General features: G+C 47.4%; 1 protein-coding gene and 1 long non-coding RNA gene across 3 annotated transcripts; one reads left to right on the top strand and one right to left on the bottom strand.

Moving 5' to 3' along the window:
- The first annotated feature begins 1,871 nt into the window (after positions 1-1,871).
- ZBTB2 (zinc finger and BTB domain containing 2) lies at positions 1,872-12,517 on the top strand. 2 transcript variants are annotated; one of them, XM_061988985.1, is made up of 3 exons: positions 1,872-2,103; positions 6,011-6,194; positions 8,155-12,517. In XM_061988985.1, exons 2-3 carry the CDS (start codon positions 6,022-6,024, stop codon positions 9,515-9,517), a joined length of 1,536 nt encoding a protein of 511 aa, XP_061844969.1. In that variant the 5' UTR covers positions 1,872-2,103; positions 6,011-6,021; the 3' UTR covers positions 9,518-12,517. The 2 variants fall into 2 exon arrangements, with proteins under 2 accessions (XP_061844969.1, XP_010207721.1); XM_010209419.2 differs by lacking the exon at positions 1,872-2,103 and having other exon boundaries at positions 5,989-6,194.
- LOC133624790 (uncharacterized) lies at positions 11,863-13,952 on the bottom strand. The gene is made up of 3 exons (XR_009818100.1): positions 13,887-13,952; positions 12,567-12,636; positions 11,863-12,301 (listed from the first exon to the last, which is right to left on the bottom strand). It is a non-coding gene; the product is annotated as an uncharacterized LOC133624790 (long non-coding RNA).
- Between the last annotated feature and the right edge of the window lie 9,269 nt (positions 13,953-23,221).

Raw genomic sequence — 23,221 nt, 5'->3', positions numbered from 1 at the left:
TTAACTTGGATAAATAAATGAATATTCATGAGCTAGACAATGCAAACAGACTCAAGCTGTGTCTATCAAGACTTCAATTAAATTCCGTGGGAGATGGCAGACTCAAGCTCCCATAGAACTGGTCCAGTCCTTGATCAGTGTAGATCCTGCAAAAATAACAATAGCCTGGGATGACTGGATTTATCTGTCAGTCTACAAACCAGACAAGGTGCAAGATTCCTCCTCCCCGGCACACCTGCTGTCAAGACACTAAATTATAAGTTTGGGCCTTTTTTCCATATCATATCTTATTTCTTGACTGTGGAAACATCACGCCAGCTACAGCTAGCTTCCTAAAAGCTTGCTTCATTAAATACGTCGAAAAAGGTAATAATAGTAATAATCTGCTTACTTTGTAGCATATGCTGTTCCTAAAGAAAAATGGAAAGCATGTTTAAGGACAGCAGGAAACAGCCCCCAGGGCAAGAGGTGCTAAGGAACTCTCTTCAGCTATTGCTGGACAAATATCTTCACACAAGGTTTTCAACAATAGAGTTTCTCGCATAAAATAGCTATGTCTCCACCACTGCTGCCATTACCAGATGTCACCTTACAAGGCGACACCACCACACCAATGCTGCAAGTCAGAGAAATCACGCTCCAGCCCAACACAGAGTGCACCCTCCCACTTCAGGGGCTTCCCAGCTGCCTTCTGCCAAAGACGGCCTCCCTGCTCCACACTAACAAGACTAAGTTAAAAACTTTCACAGGACTGACAATTTTCTCATGTATCACAGTGTTTATCAGTGTATTTACTCACGTGGTTTTATGAGCACCCATGAACCCTACAAAATACCTTAGACTGGGATAAAGTAAGTCCGGGCTTACAGCCACCTTCCCTCTGTGCTCCACTGCCAAATGCACCCGCTGTTGTGCAAAGTCACAGGTGTGATTTTTTATAGAAAATTGATATGTGTCCCCCCTTTAAAAGCCTAGTGAGAAATACCCAGTTCGAGCAGCTTGTCCACTTGAACAAAAAGCAAACCCAATCCTTTCCACTTCTGTACTCCGAATGACTCTTTCTGACAAGTGAACTTGTAACCTCCCATCTGACAGCACAATCGGAACGTACCCGGGGCGGCTTCGCAGAGACCGGCCCTCCACAGCCCTGGCCGACAGGGCCGGGCCCGCAGCCCTCCCTCGCCGCTGCACCGAACCGACAGGAACCCGGCCATAAGCGGCACAGTGGGAGAGTTCCTTTGAACGCGGACGAGGACACCCGCTCACAAAGTTCGTGCCCGAAAGCGCCGGGACACCAAGTCTCACGCCACCGCTCTGCTCCCCCAGCCTCCGGTTAATCTCCGCTCTCCCCCACCTCCGGTGGCTCCGGGAAAGGCGCACCTGCGCCCGCCACTTCCCCCTGAGAGAGCGGGAGCAGAGCCCTAAGCGGCGGCCGGCGCTGCCCAGCAGGAGCCGCCCGGCGCCCTCCGCGCCGGCGCCGGGCGCCCCCGGCGGCACCGCGCGCGCTGGCGGCACCGGGCAGCCCGTGCCGCCGCGGACACTCCGGCAGGGCGCCGGGAAGGCGGCGGCCCGCGCAGCGCAGCGCTGGCACCGCATGCTGCCGCGGCCCTGAGCTGGGCCTGCCAGGGAGCCGGCAGCGTCGCGGCCCGTTATTCCACAGCGCGGGCGGCAGAGGGGCACCGGCATCGGCGGGGAGGAGAGGGGCTGCACCAGCCCCCGGGAGTTTTAAAGGGCCCGCGCCTCGCTCCGCCGGCTTTTCGGCCCGGGGGTGCCCGTCAGGAGAGCGGCGGCGGTGCCGGTCCCGCCGGCGCTGCCCGGGCTGCGCAAGGCGGGCGGGCTGGCGGGGGCGGGCGGGGCGGGCGGGGGCTGGGTGGCTCCTGCTGCTGCTGCCGCCACAGCGCTCGCCGCCTCCCCTCCCCCCCGGCGGGGGCTCCTCGCTGCAGCCTCTGTGCTCCGCTCTCGGTCATGTGACCCTAACGTAACCGGACAGGAAAAGCCGCCGCCGCCGCCGCCGCGCTGACTCCGTTGTTGCTGCTGCTGCTGGGCGCGGAGACGGCGGCGGCCCGCGCGGCATCAGGCGCCTCGGCGGCCCGCGCCCCCCAGGTAAGCACCGGCCGCGCCGCGCCCCGCGGGGCATCCCGGCGTCGCCTGCACGTGCGCCCGGCCCCGCCGCACCGGCCGCGGCCCGGGCTGAGGCGGCAGCAGCGGCGGGCCGGCGCGCGGGCGCGGCGGGGCCTGCTCGGCCCTACCTCCTCATTGTGTGCGAGGGGCTCCCGGCCGCGGCGCGGCAGGCCGAGGGGGGCGCGGCGGAGAGGAAGGAGGGCCGCGCCTGGCGCCGCTGGGGCTGCCTGGCCTCCTGACAAACCCCCGCCGGGCCGGGCGGCTCCATCCGGGACACAGCCCGGGGTGGGGGGGCGGGGGGGGGGGAGATAGGCCCGCGCCGAGGGGAGGGCAGGGCCGGGCTGGGGAAGGTGGGCCGCGCCGGGGGAGGGAGGGGATGGGTGGGGGAGAGGGGAGGGGAGGGGCGGGGGGGCATCGGTGCCGCCCGGCGCCGGGCTCGGCTCGGCTAGGCCGGTTGGGGCCCGCGCGCCCGCCCTCCCGCAGCGGGGCGGCCCCCCCCCCTCCGGCGGTATCCGGCGCAGGGAAGGGCGGGGGCGGCGCGGCGCGGGGGGGCGGCCCCGCCTGTCTCTCCGCGGCAGGATGGGCGGCGCTGGGCGGCCCTGGCGGCGGCGGCGGCTCCCGTCTCGCGCGCCCTGGCGGCTCCGCTCGCGCTGCGTCTCGCGCCGTCTCCGTTCGTCCGTGCGCGCGTGGCGTGCGCGGGGGGGGGGCCGAGGGAGGCGGGCGGAGGGGCGGGGCGCAGCCAGTGAGAGCGGCGCGCTGCCGCCCGGCCTTCCGCCGCGGCGGCCAATGGGAGGGCGCCGTCGCCTGTGCCACAGCGGCCGAGCGTGACTCCGGGGACGGAGGGCGGAGGAGAGGGCGGGCCTTGGGCCACGCCCCCCCGCCGCTCGCTACGGCGCCGGCAGGCGGCGGGAGTGCCCGCACAGCGCGCTCACCTTCCCTCTCCCTCCTCCCGCTGCCGGCGCGCGCGGTCCCGTTGTGGTGGGCGGCGCCGGGCCGGGCCGGGCCGGGCCGGCTCCTCGTGCGAGTCTCTGGCTGCGGGGTCGTGAAGGCGCTCGCTGCTCAGCGCTGCCGCTGCTGCGGAGGCGCGGTGACAGGCACCGGCCCGGTGCCTTCTACCGCTGAAGTGTAAGGAGCGCCGGCGTCTCGCTGGGAGGCTCGGCCTCCGCGGAGGGGAGGGCTGTGGGGACAGACCGGGAGGCGCCGGGCCGGGCCGGCAGCTGCGGGCTGTCAGCGTGGCTGTCTCCCCATCTCGGCGGCTGCCGCGCTCTGCCCCCTTCCCCCGCCCCGTCGCGCACGGCCTGTTTCTCCTCTTCCGGCTCGGTCTTGGTCTCGTTCTTCACTCATGACCACCACTTTTGCCTTGGTCGTCTCCGAAATAAACGCAGGCTTTCAGACAGGGCCCGACCCCGTGTGGTTTCTCACCTGCCGTTGAGCAAGTTAGGTAATTTCCAAAGTTATGATAAAGCTGAGCCGGGCTTGCCTGTCAACCGTACAAGGGGAGGGGTGGCCCTACGGGGTTTCAGGGCACAAGAAATCTACGGTGTTTTACGGTGTTGAATCGATCAACACATTAAAATATGGCCTTGATGGTATTTTATTTGGCTGTGCTTTCCTTACTCTTTTTCTCTGCTCTGTAGTTTCCTTAGAGTGTTATTTTTTTCTAGTGCTTTTACTTCAAAGCATTTAAATATCTTTCAAATATACACAAAATCGTAGTGTTTTGTACACATAGGAACACAGTATAATTTTGTGAAAAGATCAATTCAGGTCTCTGATGAAGGGTAGCAGCTTCAGCTCCCACAGTGACAGCTGTTTGGGTAAGGGTGAAACTATAAGCTAAACAAACTTACGGTCATAATAACTAGAAAGAATGCCTTTCTAACTTGCAGTTCCCTGAAATCGACAGCTTGCTCTACCTGACAAGTTTTGCTGTCCCAAGTACAAGCCAGACTCAGCACTTTCAATTTTTAAAAGTGTAGCACATGGAATAATCTAAATGAAAGATGTATGTTTTTCATAACGTCACAAAGTCTACCTGCATGAAGCATCTTACGGGATTAAATAGCAACGAACACGATTTTTATTACTGCTGACAACAAGTATTCCCTTGGGAGCGAGGGAGGGGATTTTAGCATATTGTTTGTACAAACAAAATTGTCTGAACAGTAGTTTAGAGAGAGAGTTGAAGAGAGTTGAAACTTTTTTTTTCTCTTACAACTGCGAGAAAATAACTATCTGCATCTTAAACAGTCTGTGTTTCTTTGCCTTTACACCCCTGGCTCCAAGGAGTTCTGATCTCCCATGAATGTAAAGGAATGCATTTGGTCAGCCTGGTTATTGGCTGAAATATGAGGGCATTCTTCACTCTCCAGGAAGCAGAAATACTTGTTTCTCCAGTAACTAAACATATTGTCATATATGGGATACACTTTTATACTCTTTCCTAAAAAGCCACATTCTTGCTGTACAGAAGAAACAAGCTGTTTATACCTTACCTACATTTTTTGTACTTTCCAATTAAATTTTGAAGTGGAAAAAAAACCTTAGGCTTTTTATAAACCTGCTGCTTTTGATCCACTTCTGGTTTCAGCTTTGCTTTCTTTTGTGTTCACAGAGCATCTGCACTGTTCTGGGTATAACATGTCCAGGAATTTTGCTGACTTCTCTCACTGTTTTACGTGGATATGTCCAAACCTACATTACTTCATAGTTTCACTTTTTCTACTCAAAGCTCTATTTGCTTTGGTTAAGCTCATGTCCACTTGTTGACCGTTCTAGCCCTGTATTTTTCCATCCATCTAATCATGTGCAACTGTCCTCATTTGCTTTTCTGGCTATCTTATCCCCAAAGTTATCAAATTTTGCTTCCAAAGATGCCCTTCAATCTTTGAGAAAAAGTTTATAGCTATTAGACAGTTCTTTGAGGTTGACCTTCAGCAGCTGGTACAAGGAAGTGCAGGGGTTGAGGGGCTGCAAAAGCCCTGGTTTAGGAGAACTCGAGTTGATGCCACTTTTCACTGTTAGTTACCCTGCCTCATGCCAACAGCCAGCAATGGACAGAACTGCTCCTCTTGCCCCTCGAGTTTCTTGATATGCTAGGGTAGCATGAGGCATGTTGGCATGCAGGCTCCTCACAAATGCTGTTGTAGCTAATCTCAATAAATAAACCAATAAATAGTTGTTGGCCCTTCCCGTTCTGATAGTCCAGAGGGCTTGCCAATGCTCAGAATGAATTTATTATTTCATCCTGGGAACAATGAGGTGTGCATCTGGTATCCCAGGAGAGAGCATAGCCATCAGAAATGCGTAATAACATTGTGTTTGCATTCAGCTGCTTGGACACATAACTTTTAGGCAAAAGATATACAGAGACACTGAAAATTCAAGCTGAAAGTATCTGAGTTGTCTTTCATTTGGTTCTGCTCTTGTCTGTCCCACCCACTTAGGTGAGCATGACAAGTATCGGAAGGCAGATTTATTTTTCCTCTTTGAACAGATCACAGCATTTAAAATACTTTGTTATTCTCTTTACAAATAGGTGCTTTTACTAATTATTAATATTTCTTCCTCTCCTTTAGCTATTTATATTTCTGTATGCATGCAGCTCTCCGCTATACCTTTTGAGAACTCTTTAGTCCTGTCTCTCCTTTGTTCTTTAAGCCTTGGTAAATCCCTTGCACCTCTGTGAATCACATTGCTCATGATGAAACAAAGATCTTTGCCTACACATAAGATAACATTTATACAGTAGCTTAGAATTAAGAAGTGTTACTGAAGCATAGCATATGGATATTAGAGTAAAACATCTGCTAAGAGTCAGTTACGGTTAAACTCAGTTGCATCTTTGCCTCTACTGTTAAGTTTTACATGGAGGTCGTTTGCTTTTCAGAGTGTAAAAACATGGATTTGGCCAACCATGGACTTATTCTGCTGCAGCAACTAAATGCTCAGAGAGAGTTTGGTTTCCTCTGTGACTGCACAGTTGCCATTGGCGATGTCTACTTCAAGGCACACAAATCAGTCCTTGCTTCTTTCTCCAACTACTTCAAGATGCTGTTTGTTCATCAAACCAGGTAATTATAAAAGGTTCATTGTTTAAATGTTGTACAGTTAGCAAAGCTAAGGAGGTCTAGCAACATTTTGAAGCCTGAAAATGTCCTTTTGCTTCTTGCCGTGACATAAGGAATATGGAATCCAGTCTTATCTGCAAACTACAATCTCACTTTAAAATGTGTTGAAGTTAATCTATGATTCACTAACACTATTGTTACAATTTAGCACAAGTCCTTTATCCTTAAAAAATCATAGACTTCCTATAGTTTAATATTTAAAGGACCCTGTCTTCGCTCCTGCACTTTCCTTCCTCTATTCACTGTCCTGTACTCTGTCTTGGCACTATTTTTGACATTTCCATAATACTATAAACAAGTCAATAAATATTTCCAAGGATATTTTGAGAAATTGAATTATAAAAGAGGATAATATGTTTTGAGGTTTTTTGTTATGCTTTGGCAACTCTATTAAGTCATAAAATACTAGTGGTGTAAAATAAAGAGAAGTTGGAGGGGAGGTGTCCTTATTTTTTCTTCCTTTTTTTCTCTTTTTTTTTTTTTTGGTGGGCAGCCTTACATGAAGGGAATTGAAAAGACAATGAAAGTGTAGGACTGTTTTAAAATTTCTTGATCTTTTTCCCTATTATTTGATGTATCTCAACAAGTTTATGTTAAGTGAGTGAAACTCTTCTTCGGCTAAGAGCTCTTAGCCAAAAGTAAACATGAAGGACAGAAGTGCATTTGCAATTCTGAGAGAGGACTGCAGGCATATGTGTTGTTATTGGTGCTCCATCAAGAGCACACAGTCACCTCTGGAAGACAGCATGGCAAAGTTTACTTTTGAGTAATGTATCAGATTTCAAAAGTAGTTAAAACAAGAGCCCAAGAAAGGTGCATCTCAAGAAATGGAAGAATTTGCTATCATTTCCTCTTCAGCTTGGTAGCCTGCTGTGACTTGAGCTGTCAGACTGCAGCTCCCAGTCACATCCGTTTCTGGATTTCTTTCTTTTATTTAATGTTTGTTTAATACAAGAGCTACACATAACTGTGAAAAACGATCACAATCCCAGGTCCTCTCCTGTTAGTGAACTGTTTGCCTAACCAAGGTGTTCTTGATTTTCATTCTTCTTATGTGAACCTTGCTTCTCATTCTGCACAGAGGTCCAGCTTACACCAGAGGAGTGGTGGGTGTTTCAGTACAGAGTACAGGCTGGAGGATGGTGTTGATTTCAGTCCTGTTAGGCCAAAGGGGGCATTGCTGCCAAAGTGTCTCCCTTTGTTGAGCACCTTAACCAAGGGCCTGTTGGGCTGACCAGACGTCTGTCCCACTGGTGCTACCATTTCTTCCTCCCTGTTCAAGGAAAGAAACCATTGTTCTGCTTTCTAAGAAGCCTTGCCTCCACAGGTTAGATGTGCTCAGGCTACACCTGTTGCATCAGATCCTCAGGGGATTCCCAGCCTGTCTTGCACTGTTTCTAGATAGTAATGTACTTGAGATGATATCACACATTTGCAGAAGTGTAGCTGTAAACACCAGTAAGACATAGAAGCCAAACAGGCAAGTGCCAGATGATTTTAGGTGTTTTCAGGGCCAAGTACTGAATTTAAAAGTCCAGTGCTAGCAGGTTTTAATTTAACTACAGGTGTGTTTGAATTTAACAAAAAAGATCTTCGCTACTTATAAAATATATTAGTATGTGACAAGAAATCTAGACCGTAACGGCACTTTAGAATGGTGTAGATTGCAATGGGACAGCTTTGTCTTTCAAGCTAGTTACTTCCCCAAGGGAAAAAAAGGTCATCTTTCAAGTGGCTGAGGAGATGAGCTCTTTTCTGCTAGAGCGTTTCTCTATATTTATTGCAGATTCTGTGCTTTGAATTGAAGTGGATGTCTCTGATTTTTATCAATGTGTGAATAACATAGATCTGGTAAAAAAAATATTTTCCTTATCTCTTATTGATCAATTTCTCTCCCTTTCAGTGAATGTGTCCGTTTGAAAGCAACTGACATACAGCCAGATATCTTCAGTTATCTGTTGCATTTGATGTACACTGGGAAGATGGCACCACAACTCATTGACCCAGTTCGACTCGAACAGGGAATAAAGTTTCTGCATGCATATCCACTAATTCAAGAGGCCAGCCTTGCAAGTCAGGGAACTTTTTCTCACCCAGATCAAGTTTTTCCATTAGCATCTTCATTATATGGCATTCAGATTGCAGATCACCAGATAAGGCATCCCACTAAGGTTACATCAGCGACTGACAAACTCGGGCGAGAACCAAGGCCACAGACATCACGGATGAACCAAGAGCAGGTTTCTGAAGGCTCACAGCTCTCGCAGTTAGCTACAACTCTGCCACAAGTGACCCGGACGAATATGTCCACTTCTGACCCACTGCCATCTTCTTTATCTCCAGAGTTGGTATCTGCCGCTGGTAATAATTCACCAGCAGGAGAAGACGCCAACATGGAAGCATCTTCTTCAGATGAGCAGCCTTCCTCGCTCACAATAGCACACGTCAAGCCAAGCATCATGAAAAGGAATGGAAGCTTCCCAAAATACTACGCCTGCCACCTCTGCGGTCGCCGGTTCAACTTGCGAAGTAGTCTGCGTGAGCACCTGCAGATCCACACGGGAGTTCCCTTCACCTCTAGCCAGCAGGGAGAAAGTAATATATCTTTGTCTCTCTGTAACAACACGGCTGATAAAGATGCCGTGGAAGTGCCTGAAGCGGGGATGATCAGTGACAGCGAGCTACAGCAGATCTCCGACTCTCCGATAATCGACGGGCAGCAGCAGTCAGAGACACCGCCCCCGTCCGATATTGCAGACATAGACAACTTGGAGCAGGCAGACCAAGAGAGGGAAGTAAAAAGACGGAAATACGAATGTTCCATCTGTGGTCGCAAATTTATTCAGAAAAGCCACTGGAGGGAGCACATGTACATTCACACTGGCAAGCCCTTCAAGTGCAGCACTTGTGACAAAAGCTTTTGTAGGGCAAACCAGGCTGCCAGACACGTGTGCCTAAACCAGAGCATGGACACATACACGATGGTGGACAAACAGACGCTGGAACTCTGTACTTTTGAGGAAGGCAGTCAAATGGACAACATGCTAGTACAGACCAACAAGCCCTACAAATGTAACTTGTGTGACAAAACATTTTCAACTCCCAATGAAGTAGTCAAACATTCGTGCCAAAATCAAAACTCTGTCTTTACGCTAGAAGAAGACCGCTCCATTCTGCTAGGTGGTGGGGACACAGAAGCCACAGAAACTGATAATGCAGTGTTAGCCTCCATCAAAAAGGAGCAGGAAGCAGTGTTGTTAGACTGAATGTGAAACCTATATCAATTTTTTAAAGTTTCTTTACTCTTTTTTTTATTAAATCAATTTCCCCTGCCCCCTCCTTTACCTCACTTTCCCCTGCCGTCTCTTCCACCAGCCTCCTTCCCACCCTTTGTCTTCAGCAACCAGAACTGGACTGGCACGTTAGGAAATTGGACTTTGCCTCTCCCACCAAAACAAACAGAAAGCTCTTGTATCAGACCACAACAGAATTGATTTTAATACAAAGGAACATGTGAAAAAGTAATACAGCTAACTATGCTGATAGTATTAGTTAAGCCAAATTTAATAGATTTTAAACAAAATTTAGATTGCTTAAAAGCATATTTAGATACAATGATGAGCATAATGGGAAACAGAGTATCAGTTTGGTAAGCAAAGAATATATATATATATATATATATATATATATATATATATTAGTTTCCCTGGTAAAAGGCATTCCAAGAAGATCTGGCAAATTAAACACCATGCTTTCTAGAAGTCCACATGCAAGTTGATTAAGGTCATAACTTAAAACCCTCAGAACTTTTCTCAATGAATGCAAAAATCTCTGTCCATTGAGTTAAAAAGTGCTGAGGGTGTTTGGTTTCTTCCAGCCTGATGTTTTCCTTCAAGTATGCCTTTGGGTATCGGTTTCAGATAGCATCACTGCGACAAGCAAAGTAGTTACTTAGTCAAATTTTGACTTAAGTAGCTGTAATAATAATGTGATGGCAATCTTTATATATATATATATATAAAATACTGTATATGTATAAAGATTTATATATATATATATATAGAAAGTGTTTGTGTGTATATTTGGTACAAGAAAATAAATGCACACATCTTTTTTTTAAGTAGCTGGCCATCTACTCTCAAATCCAGCCCAGAAAGTCTTTTTAGTTGTTTGATAAAACGAGTCATTGCACAGGTTCTTTTAATCAAATTTAAAACATCCTGAGCCGTGTGCATTTTTATTAGCCTGTTGAAGAGAAGTTAATGGGTAAGTGTTGTCACCCAAGCTATGAAAGAAACTAGAGAAGTAACATACTGGTGAGCACCGTACCATCATTAGTGCAGCATAGGCATGTGTTGTTAGCTATAGGTTCGAGTCTTTCTGGATGAAAGGAGAGAGAGAAGCGTTACTGCCTTGCTCAGGCAAGGAATGTCTGTGATTTCAGTTGGTCTAATGCCATGAGTTAAAAGCAAGAAAAAGTGGTGCAGAGACCTTCTAGCAACAGGGGATCATGGTTGTTTTAAAAGTGAATCTGTAGTGCTGGCTGGTAAATTCTGCTCTCTGAGATTCCCGTTATTTTTAAAGCCAAGACAAAGTCTGCAAAAACTGAAAGGGTGAATTTTGTAGTTTTAGTTACTGCCGATGGTAGCACTGCATCTTTGTGTTAAAAATCAAGTTGTTGATTCTTATTATTTTATATAGATGCCCACATTTTTTGCTGGTAGCCTAAAAACCTAAACTGACAGCAGCAATGAAGCCCACCAAGCAATTCATGGGCATAAGCGGACAGAGTAAGTGCCCCATCGTAAATGGAGACAGTGTGTGTTTTGGGGGGAGGGGCGGGAGAGGGCAAGCCACAAACCGCAGCTCTTCTCTGTGTATACGTTTAAACTGAATATCATCTTTTTGTGTATAGTTAAGTTCTCAGATTTGTAAGTTTTTATACATCATTTCATTGAATAAAAACTGAATTAAATGGGATACAAGTTATTGAGTTGAAGGTGAAAGGCTGTTGGGTTTTGATCTCGAAAGAGCTCTCACTGAATTGGTTGAAAAGCCAAGTGATGTATTCTCTTTATCAGACTAAAACCTCTGTCCTACAGATGAACAAATAACTTACTAAAGCTTAAACCAGTGGATTTATCACAAAAAGCCACTACATATTCATTTTTTCCAGTATATTATAATGTGACAATTATTGTAAAGTTTATTGCAAGTGGTGTTGAGTTTATTATCTCTCTTGTATTATAGATTTTAAATCAATTACTTCAAAGTATAAAAGTGGTTTGAGGTTAAAAAAACCCATCTTACAGTTATTTTACTGTGGCCCATTTCAAAACTGTTTAAGCATCTCCATCTACCAATATAATTTCTTTAAATGTGTCTTTTATTTCATCTCACTTAGTCTGAAATGCTCGCAGAGTAGGAAAACAAAAGACTTAATCTCTCCTAATTCAGGGTAAAGTCAGCTTTTGAGGTAGCTGTGGTTTAGAGGATAGCCACAAGTTCATTTCCAAAATGACTACAACTGCTAAAGATGCTGCTGCCTCAGCTATTAGTCTCTGTTCAGTCAGTTGTTCTTTTTTCCTTTTTTTTTTTTTTTTCCCTTCAGAGCTCCAGCTCTGCTCTAGTGCAGAGTACAACAGTTGAGCTCTACTCCCCAGGTACACATGGACACACCATTTTTTGTGAGACGTTCAGCAGCCCCAGGTCCTTATTTTATTCCTGCTCTCACTTCTCCACTGTTTGGAGAACATGATGTTTGCTCAGTTACATGTTGAATGGGCTCAAGTGAACCAATTCCAGTTCACTTGAAAAACAACCAGTCCAAAAAATGCTGTTTTCCTGTAGAATCTGTTCCCTGATTTAGCTCTGCAGTGTTTCAGACGACAAGTGGATTGTGCACGAGAAGAAACGAGCAGGGAGGAGGCTCACTGAAGCCAGTGTGGCTGCTGCCAACATCCAGGGTGAAGAAGGTGGGAAGCAGTGACTCCCACTGGGGCAGGTCCCTCACCTGATGGGCAGAGTGGCCTCATGAGCTGGTGTGCTGCCTGGAAAGAAGGGGCAGTGTAGGGCAGGGAACAAGCAGCCAAGGAAGAAGTTGGTTTGACAGCACTGCTGCTGCAAGAAACGTGAAACTGCAGGTGCAGCAGAGATACTTCACCTGTTAATATTTATTCTTAAGAAATAACATTGTCAGGTAAAGAGAAAAAATAAAATCACAATAAAGAGATTATTTTTAAAGAGAAAAAAAAATCACAATAAAGAGATTATTTTTATGTGTGTTCAGCTATGATAATGGTTTGTTTTCAATACCTTTTATTGTCTGATGCTCCAGAGTACTGTTTAAGCTGTTGCCCCTCACTGCTTCTGCAGTTGTGTTCCTCTACAATAAATCAGAAACAGTGTATTCTGATTATTAACAGCTGCATCAAAAATATGGATAATGACAGCACAACTACAGTTTTGCTCAAGCTTCTTTTGTTATATCCCATCTGAACTATTATTACACTTAGAGATAACTTCAGGTTTTATCCTTCAACTTTTGACTCAAAAATTTGTGACCAAGTTGCTCATTACTCATTCAGCCTGCTCACCTGCTGAAGTTGTGAATTTTCTACCAAATGAAAGAAGACAGCTTTGCAGGAACTGCTGAATAATCTTGAGTCACCTGCCATCATTCAAGTCCATGGACTATACTTTCAGCCCCAGTGTATTTCCAAAGGAGTAACTTCAAAGTTAATTTCCTAGGTCTGTCACTTGACCAGACACCTCTGCCTTGGCTTCAGAACTATCAAATGGTCTACAAATCTTAACAGAAAAATCTCAACAGAAAGAAAAGATGATTATCACATCTGAAAGTGCAGTCCTCTGCAACCAATCATTATTTTTCATCAACTTGTATCAAGTATCTTATTGGCCACTGGTCTGATAATCATTCTGCTTCTGCAGAGGGAGAATTTATTAGAAGATATTAGTGTTAGAAATATTGACTAGTTTAAAATGTGCTCCTGTTTACACTGCAGGGCCTTAAGTTGCTACCTTGATGTTTAGAAAATCTGCTTCCTGACTCTTCAGCTCCAAACCCCCAGAAAATAATCACTTAGGTCACAAGAGGTCCCAAGGAAAAGAGAAAAGTACATTTCTTTTTTATTTAAATAACTCCTTTGACATTGCAGAATCTTTTATGTTAATTAAAGGAAACCTGGTTAGACGAGAGCAGGTTCCAGGGGCATTAGCTTTTCTAGGTACTTTGTTTTTTGGAGAGTAATACTAGTTCTTAGTTATATTCAGCCCAAGCAATTAAGACCAGAAATGTTTTTCTTCTATTGTGTTTCCATACCTTTTTAATTTTAAAAAGTAAACATAACTAAGGGAGAGTTCACTTTGGAGTTCTGTCACTGACTCATTTATTGCTTCCTAAAAGTTGCCAAGTATTTCCATATGGCAAGGTACTTCAATGACAGAGCATTTTAGGCTACTCGAAGAAAACAAATTCCATTTAACATTCCTACTTCAGTGCTGTAAATATTACACTGCTAGTTACAGCAGCATAACTTCATAATGAAATCTAGGTGATATGCTACCACTGGTGATAAAAGCTGGCTGTTTAAAAAACACCAGCTGTTGTCCTACCTGAGGCCCTGTGTTTCCATTTCTACAGCTCTTCATTTGTTTGTGTTTGTAAAAATGCCCGTTCTTGCCACTGGATAATGAAATCCCACTCCTACCAAAACAAAACGCAGAAAGAAACAAGAAGTCTTTTGCAGCATGCTTGGCTAATGCATATCTGACAAATGCAGTCATCTAGAGGAAAGAGCAACTGGCTGTCCTTAAATATGGCCTTCTATCAAGCCTGCCATTACAAACGACATATTTTAATGAAATTTAGCCAAAGCCACAAAACAAGACTTCTGCAGTACAGCCTTGCTGCCACGCTGTTTATGCATCCATGCTTTTGAACAGATCACGTGTGACAATATGCACAGCTCAGCATGGTCTTTGGGCAGCTGTCATTATCTGTTGCCACCCCTTGCAGTACCAGAATTTTGGCCCTTGTGCTGAAGGAGTTGCCAGCAGGACATCAGCATGTTCAGTCCACGACTCTTGTCTTGTCCAAAACTGAAGCTTTCCTGGAATCTCAGGAAATCTGCTCAGAGAAGTAGAGCCATGAAATGCAAGTTAACAGAAATACACACTTCTTTACTTCCCTGCAGAGCATGGAGAACATACCCCACCACTCAGCAGTCTGTCTCCAATCTGCGGACTGTGTCAGGCCCCATGGCACCTGGACATGTTCCTATGTGACCTGATCTAGGTGAACCTGCTTCTGCAGGGGGGCTGGACTAGATGATCTCTAAAGGTCCCTTCCAACCCCTACCATTCTATGACTCTGAAGCAGCCCTTAAACTTTGTAAGGAAGCTTCTCAATAAATCCATGTTCCCTTTAGTCCTGTTGCTTAACAACTTGACTACACAGTTAAAGCATTTTCCATTTTGTTACCGCTGTTATCATGTCATTCCAGTTTCAGCAGTGAATTACTTTGTAGATATTCATGGTTTGTTCGTACTCTGTGAACCCAGCTTGATTTCATGCACTCCTTAGGTAAAAATCAAACAAGGGCTAAATTCCCTTTTGACAAACTAGTGTAAATTCTCAGTTCTTGAATGCATTCTTTCAACAATGCACACGCTCATTAACTCAAAAAGTTACTAACCCACGTGCTTATGAGCAAAAGAGTTGCCTGTCTGAGCGAGAGGGTGCTCAGTCCTTCCTCCTGCACCACTCTGCAAGATTCTGTCACAAAAGCAGCACCTGCTGCCAAAGGCTTTTTGGGTTAAACTGGTGTATTCCTGCCTTCTATCTCAAAAGTATGGTCTGCCTTTATCCATGGCTTGTTGTGGTTACATCTGAAGACCTTCAGGCTTATCAGGAACTACCACACAGTTACTTTTGCAGGGCTGCAGGGGCAGCAGAACTTCTCTCTCCCTCTGGCCTTGGTCTCCAGCATAGATGTGGCCGTTCCTGCAGCCAAGAGGTGCTGCTCTCCCCACACGAGTCCCTCACAGCAGCAGGGCCATGGGGCAGTGCCTGAGCAAGGACTGAATGAGCAGCCACGGTGGGTCTGGGCCCTACTGCTGCTGCTTCCTGACTCCATTCAGCCTGGCACTGGATACAACCAGCAGCCTAGGACTCACCCTGCATTGCCCCTTCACAGCACATTGCAGGAGCTCACTGTTTCACCCGAGCATTTTGTGCCTACGCTCATTGACACAAGCTACAGCCATGTTGTGCTGCTTCTCTTTAACAGCTGTCTGTCTGCGCTGGATGGACATGCACCGAACAGGGAAGCCAGCGGCAGAAGAAGCTGCTGCCCCTGCCACATCAGTTTCTCCAGCACTTGCGGTGCCACCCGTGTGGAGTGGAGAGGCGGCTGCTGAGCCTGTGTCTGGCTGGAAGGCGAGCGGTGAGCTTGCAGAAGACAACACTAGATGGTGCAGTCGCTCCAGTGCAGCCACTCAGGCCTCCTGCTCGTCCTCCCACAGCCCCTCTCGGCGGTGGGCTCAGCACCCCGGAGAGCATTTCTATGGCAGCATTCCTGCATTGAGAGGCTGCCCTGGCAAGCCTGTCAGAAAGGACTCTCACAGCCTCACCGCAGAGCACAGCCCTTTGCATGGTGGGGTACAGAGGAACACTCAAAGGCACAAAGTCCTGAGGCTGGCAAGGGCAGGTACAGAAGACCTTTTCACATCTTCTCTGACTACATAATATGTCATTCTAAATCAAATTAAATTTTATATTTTAAAAGGTATTTATATACTGTCACATCTACCATTCCGGACTGACCAGGACCATTTCCACTCAAAAGGAGCTGAGTTCAACCTAGGTCAATTTCATGGTGGCATACAGCCCTAGATGAGGACAAGCACAAGCTTTTGGGAAGCCCTGAACACTGACACTGCTCACAGTCTCTGTGCCAGTGTTCAACGACCAGCATGAGCTTTCCACCCCAGCAGAAGCAGGTCTTTCCTGACTGCTCTACAAAAACGTAAAGCCTGGAAATCAGGGAAGGCTACACACACACACACACGGTGAGGTTCTTGGAGGATGTGAAGAGAAATAATCAAAGATTGTGATTCATATGTACTGATGAGGAAAAGAAGGTGATGCCCCATCACCAAACAATCACCACTCCAGTTACTGGCACACAGGCCTCCGTACAACGTGTACAGAGAATACTGAGTCATAACGGTCCCATAATAATCTTATAACTGCACTCTTAGATTTTTATTTTAATCTCATTTTTAGGTACATGAGGACATCTTTGGCAAAACTGATAAAAGGAAAGACAATCAGGACAAGTCCTTATTTGTGTATGGGAAATGAAAAACGGAGTTTTTCCGGAGAAACTTCACCCTTATTTGCCGAACTTACCAAGGTTCAAAGCTTTCCTGCCCTCCTCATTCTATTTCAATGAAGCTATAGTAGGATCTGCATTTAAAAATAAACACCCCACAGCTGTGGCTTAAAGGGTAGAAGCGTGGCCGCGCGCCACTCTCCCGTCGCAGATGAGGTTTGTGCAGCCAACACGTACGCTCCTTCTCTCGCCAGCCCCAAGCACCGACAGTTGCGCGGATCGCGCAGCTTCCCTTCGGCTCGGGAAGGCCAGGTGCGCACCAAGTGCCCCACAAATAACGGCAAGTTACGGCGGCGCGTCCCACCCGTTCCCTTCCCAGAGAAGGGCCGCAGCGAGGCTGACGCAGAGGCCCGCGGGGCGGTAGGGCGGCACTCACTCGCGGCTCGGCGGCGCTCGGCGGCGCTCGGGGCGGGGCGCGGCGCGGCGCGGCGCGGCGGGGGCGGACAAGCGTCGGCGGGCGGACAGCTCCGCGAGGGCCGCTGTAACGGCCGCCAGCGCGCGACTGAGGCGAGGGAGGCTCGCGCATGCGCGGGTGGCGGAGGGAGGCCGTCAGCCTCTTCCGCCCCCGTCCGCCTGTGCCGCGGTTTGTGTGCGTAACGCAGGCCCTGCGTGCCAGGATAAGCTTCGTGGGCTTACCGCAACCGGAGCCCACTCCTGATGGTTTAATAACGCCCACAGGAGTAATGTATGAGCTTCCCTTCAGGCCAGAGTGATTGGGAGGCCGGAGTATTGCTGCCCTGTGGAGTGAGTCTCCATGGGTTGAGGTGTTCGTGTCTTAGAGCAAAGGGCCACAGTGTCACTGGTCTTTTCCGAGCGCCGCCTGCCGCACGCGAAACAAAAGCAAAAATCAGCTGAAGGAGTCGGCTGAAATCTGGGTGCAGAGCTATGTGGTGAAGCAGCAGCTCAAACTGCTTTTCGGGGAAAGCCCAAATGCCGCTAGTTGCTCAGGAAGCAGCCGCCTCAACTGTAAACCCGTGACTGTGCCTCTAAGGTCACCACCTTTCCTGGTTTGGCGTAGGGGTTGGGTTTTTCAGTTGGGTTGGGGATTTTTATATTGTATTAGCTGTTTCCTTTTAAGAGAGTAGGCAACATACAAGGCACAGAAGTAACACTAAGGTGTTTTACATTCATAGAGGGTTTTGACGTTGCAGAAGTTTCTGCGGTACCTTGGCAAGGCAGATATGTCCCTTGAGCAGCTTGCTACAGCAACACTTTTGACAATGCAGTTGGACCATGCCCCCATTGTACACCAAGAGTGGAAGTGGGGCCTTGTGCGTTTCATTGTCTTTCACAGACAGACCTGAGAACACCCGGCTTCTGCTCTGCCAACCTAGCAGTAGCAGCACTCTGATGATAGTGCTTCTCCTGAGGCTGGTGCTTTCCCCTTGCCCCTGTCTGCCTGGCAAGAGAAGGTGCCACCAAATGCAGTATACTTGCCCCAGAGAATGGGGGCACCACCTGCAGTTCTCTTGAGCTCAGCGGTCAGAAATCTCTTAGCATGGGGTTTATGCCTCTGTCTTAAAGAGAAGAACATACTAGGAACTTGGAGATGGTGTTTGTGTTGATGTTTTGGGGTTTTTTTTTTCCCCCTGCAGAAACTGTGACACATAGATCCTTGCTTTCTGCTACAAAAAGTTGTCCTACTCTCATTGCTTAACCCCACTTGGCAACAAAACATCATGCAGCTTCTTGCTCATTCCTCCTCCTCATCTGCATTCCTGGGTTGACATAAGCACAATTTCATAATTGATTTTTTTAAAAAATAGTAGTAATAATAATTTAAAAGAAGATAACAAAAGAAGTGCGAGAAACCCAAGACAGACAAGTGATGCACAATGCAATTGCTCAACACCTGCTGACCGATGCCCAAGCAGCGATCTGCCCCTCCCCACCAACTCTCCCCAGTTTATATACTCAAGCATGATGTTCTTTGGCATAGAATAACCCTTTGGCTAGTTCAAATCAGCTGCCTTGGCCACACTCCCTCATAGCTTCTTGTGTACCTCCTCGCTGACAGAGCATGGGAAACTGAGAAATCCGTAACTTGGGATAAGCACTACTTAGCAACAACTAAACTATTACTGTGTTACCAACATTATTCTCATACTAAATCTAAAACACAGCACTGTATCACCTACTAGAGAGAAAATTATCCCAGCCAAAACCAAGACATATACAGAAGTTAAAAGTTCTCAAGACCTGTATTTGTGTCTCAGCACAAGGCCTTGATAGGCCCATGAGAAAGTTAGCTAGTGTTGCAATGTTATATAAAGTATTTCCCTGCTCCTCATACTTCTGCAAGGGAGTGTGAGGTGACTGCTAACTCTGCTTCTGGCCAAGCCCTGCCAATGGTCTCCTCCAGAGTGCTTAGAGAAGCTGAGGTTTGGCATGGTGAGAGGAAACAAGTGCAGCTGCTGCTGTCAGTAGTGTTTATTTGCTCTGGCATGTGGCTGCTGGTAGCAATACTCACTTGCCGTGCCACACCTCAATAGTGACTCTTATGTGAGAAACAAGCACATTATTTTCGTATCGCTGTCAAGAAACGCTAGTAAACATAGCTCTGAGATCTGAGAAATAGAGATACAATAGCCCTGGCACTTAGCACTGATGTCTTTAACCTGCATCCTGGGTAGCGCTGAATTGCTCTAACTGAAGAGTGGCAGGTGGTTTTGCAGAAGTATCAGCTCATAAGCATGATAGAAGAGAGCACTTCCTCAGTTTGTCTTTAAAACCTGAACAGCTGAGTGGAAAAAATTCTTCTCCGATGTCTGATGGAACCAAGAGGGTGCATTTCTTGGTACCATCCTGCTCTAAGCAGTGTGTTATGATTACCCAGGCAAGTTGCTCTAGCTACACAGAAACCAAAGAGAGACTCCGGGGTCTCTCCACCTGCTGAAGAGATGGTGCAGTCCAGGAATGGCACTGCCTCTCCAGCTGCCAGGGCCGTTTGTGGCAAAGGCTTTCACTGCAGCCAGTCATGCTGGACCTGCCAAGAAGGTGACAATCCCAGTGCTCCCTTAGACTGCAGTATCAGTGCAGAAAAGCCACAACCAGCCCCAGAATAATTCACCTAAATGTGACTAAGGGGCCACACTGCCCTCCCAAAGAGTTTTTAACCTTACAGCAGGACAAGGGATTTTAGATAAGGCTCAATTTACAACCAGAGTGTGAGTTTAAGATTAGGGTTAGGATTGGGAGAGAAGCAGAGCAGGACACTCTCACTGGAGTGGAGCTGCAGAAGGAAAGGGAAGGCTGCAAACAGCCTGTGTAACAGCTGTTGTAGAGTGCAGGAAAAGGACACTGCCTATTCGGCTGGAATGATGCCAAACAGGTATTGCAAGCATTGCAGCACTAAAGAGAATGTGGTTTTCTCCCCTTCTTTCTCTGTCTTCTTTAATTTCAGCGTCAGTTTTCCCTTTTACCTGAGAGCATACACAGGAGATGCCCCTGTTTCTGTCCCTATCACTTCATAGGAAAAGGGAGAAGAGGTGGGAAAGTCCTTGCTGCCCCTGGAGAGGGCAGTGGGTTGAGATATCTGCCAGGATCTTGGGTCAGCTATGCAGACCTTTGCATGCATCACACACATAGCTATACTGGGCATTAAAAGCATTGCCTTTTTTAATGATCATGACAAAAAGGTGACATCTTCAAAAGAGCAAGTGTTAGCATCCCTGAATTCAGCCTCGTGGATAAAGCTCCTGGCTCTGCCACAGCTTTACCAGTTGCTGTCTGAGACTGGCATCTCTCCAAATGCCACGTGACAGAAAGATGACAATTTAAAAAGCAATAGTAATGGCAACTTACTCTCTCAAGGTCATCTTATTTTCCCGAGCAGTTGTCAGAGGTGGAGATAACAAAGGCCTCAGTTAAGCAAGTGAAGTAAATAGTGTAGGGAGAGACTATATCTAAATATTTAATTGAAGTGGATTCTTACACAAATTTCTTCTGTGATTTAGAGCCCAGGGTGATGTGATGTTGCCTGGATCCAGGCAGCCCCAATTGCTCTAGTCCCCATTGATACCCACTCTCTCCCACCTGGATGTATAGTTATTTCAGGTGGATGAATTCCAATGACTGACACACATTTATGTTTTTCTTTACATAGTTCTAGGGGCCTCGTTGTGTTATGAGGTCCATTTTCAAATTGCATTTTTCTTTAGCAAGTTATATAATTGTCAGGCTATTACACTAAATCTGTCCAAGATCCTAAAGCCCCTAGTATGGCACATAACACCTTCCTTATTCTGGGGCAGGGATAACTATTGGATTTCTTCTAGTGTATCGTCAGAGGCTGTTTTTCTCCTACCTATCTATCTGACTCACCAAAAGATGGATTCATGTCTGGGCCCTTGTTTTGTTCTTCTGGTATCTCTACCTCAGTTGGCTGTGGGTACGTTGCAACAAGTGTCTGTAGGGTGTTTACGGGTTCTGGGCAGCGGCCACGTGTTAAGACACGACCGATGCGCTGCCCCACAGTGACCTCTTGTGGAAATTTTAACATTTCCAGCTATTCAGCCAATGCAGCATATCTGTGGGACTATAGGTTAAACCTTGGGATAGGTGAGTAAACGTAAACTAGAGTCCTTCTCAAATGAAAGCAAACTTCATCCTATCTGCTGCCGGTGCTGTGATCATAAAAGCCAGAACTTTCACCCTGAGAGGTGCCATCTGTCATTAAGAGAACTGACTATATTAGCTGTGCTGGGAGCAGCCGCGGTGAGCAATTTGCCAACAGTGACCAGACCTCCGCAATCTGTTAGTTGCCACTTGCCATCAGGCTTCTTTTGAGGCCTTGTAGGGAATGAGACTTGTCAAGGCTTCCCTGGTCTTTCATCTGCTTTGTCAGTTCAGCAAGAGGATGGATGGCACCAGGAGGGAACTTGCAATGTAGAGTGCTAACCAGCTTGTTATGGGCTGAGGTGGCGTCTGCTTGGAACAGACTAACAGTGCTGCATCAGAGACAAACGGTGTGGTAAGAGGGTGACTGGCCTTGTTTACTGCTTTCCCCATGGGTCCACCCACAACTGACCTTTTTCTAAATCCATTCCTAGAAGTGACCTATCTAAAGGGCACCTATCATGGGGCCCTAAGAGTAAGGTCCATTATAATGCTGGTCTATTAGACAGAATTAATTTAGCCCTGGCCACTAGATGGGTAGTAACTTGCACATGGATGCGCACAATTGAAACTAATTGTTTGCTAAGTAAAGGCTATCCTTGGCAAGTGCCCTTATCTCCCATCTACATTTGGGCTCTTCTGTCATGGGGAATGTGTAAAGTAGAGGCCATTAACTACCACAACACCTTGGTGCTTGAATCCTCAGAAAGGCAAGTAGCAGCTGTTTGGACTGATCTTGTTTCCTACATATTCATAACCTAGTGTCAATGCTGATAGGTGAAGGTACCCCAGAGCTCACATCCCTAAAATCCTTTGCTTCAGTCATTACTTTCTTAAGTTGTATTGGGTCACCACCACCCCTGGGTACAGATGGCAGAGGATCATCATGAAGGGTCTCTGAGGCAAACTCAGCCAATCGCTGTAAAACAGGTGTTGTCAGAAGATGTAACTGACTCAGCACATTTAACTGATCTTTAGAGAAATGTATTTTCTATAGCCACTTCTGCTCAGTCATGACTGTGAAGGTTTCTCTATTTCCCCATTTTGCTTTCTCCTTTTTTGCAGAGATAGGTAAGCTCTTTTCTGTTACATTTAGTTTTACTGAGGTTCTCTGCTGTTTTTTATCATTTATAATATATACTGGTCTGTCTGCTAAGATATGCCGGAGGACCTCTTGGAAGGTATTGCCACTTAACCCTGGCTAAAGGTGATGATTCTGATGCTCCTTCAGCTTCCTTTCTATCACACTGCAGGTGTCTCCTCTGTCACCCCAGGAAGCAGGAGAGCCTCAGCAGTCCAGATGCTGCAGCACCTGCCGCCAAAGGCTTATTTGGGTTAAGCTGGTGTATTCCTGCCTTCCATCTCAAAAGTCTGGTCTACACCTGAGCAGGGGCCGAGTGAGCAGCCACAGTGGGTCTGGGCCCTACTGCTGCTGCTTCCTGACTCCATTCAGCCTGGCACTGGATACAGCCTGCAGCCTAGGACTCACCCTGCACTGCCCCTTCACAGCACGCTGAAGCTACGGCCATGTTGTGCTGCTTCTCTTTAACAGCTGTCTGTCTGCGCTGGTTGGACATGCACCGAACAGGGAAGCCAGCGGCAGAAGAAGCTGCTGCCCCTGCCACATCAGTTTCTCCAGCACTTGCGGTGCCACCCGTGTGGAGTGGAGAGGCGGCTGCTGAGCCTGTGTCTGGCTGGAAGGCGAGCGGTGAGCTTGCAGAAGACAACACTAGATGGTGCAGTCGCTCCAGTGCAGCCACTCAGGCCTCCTGCTCGTCCTCCCACAGCCCCTGTCGGCGGTGGGCTCTGCACCCCGGAGAGCATTTCTATGGCAGCATTCCTGCATTGAGAGGCTGCCCTGGCAAGCCTGTCAGAAAGGACTCTCACAGCCTCACCGGAGAGCACAGCCCTTTGCATGGTGGGGTACAGAGGAAC

This window comes from Colius striatus, chromosome 2, assembly GCF_028858725.1.
Source record: "Colius striatus isolate bColStr4 chromosome 2, bColStr4.1.hap1, whole genome shotgun sequence".
Taxonomy (NCBI): Eukaryota; Metazoa; Chordata; class Aves; order Coliiformes; family Coliidae; genus Colius; species Colius striatus.
Note: the sequence above shows the minus strand (reverse complement) of the source record. Positions and strands in the feature narration are given on the sequence as shown.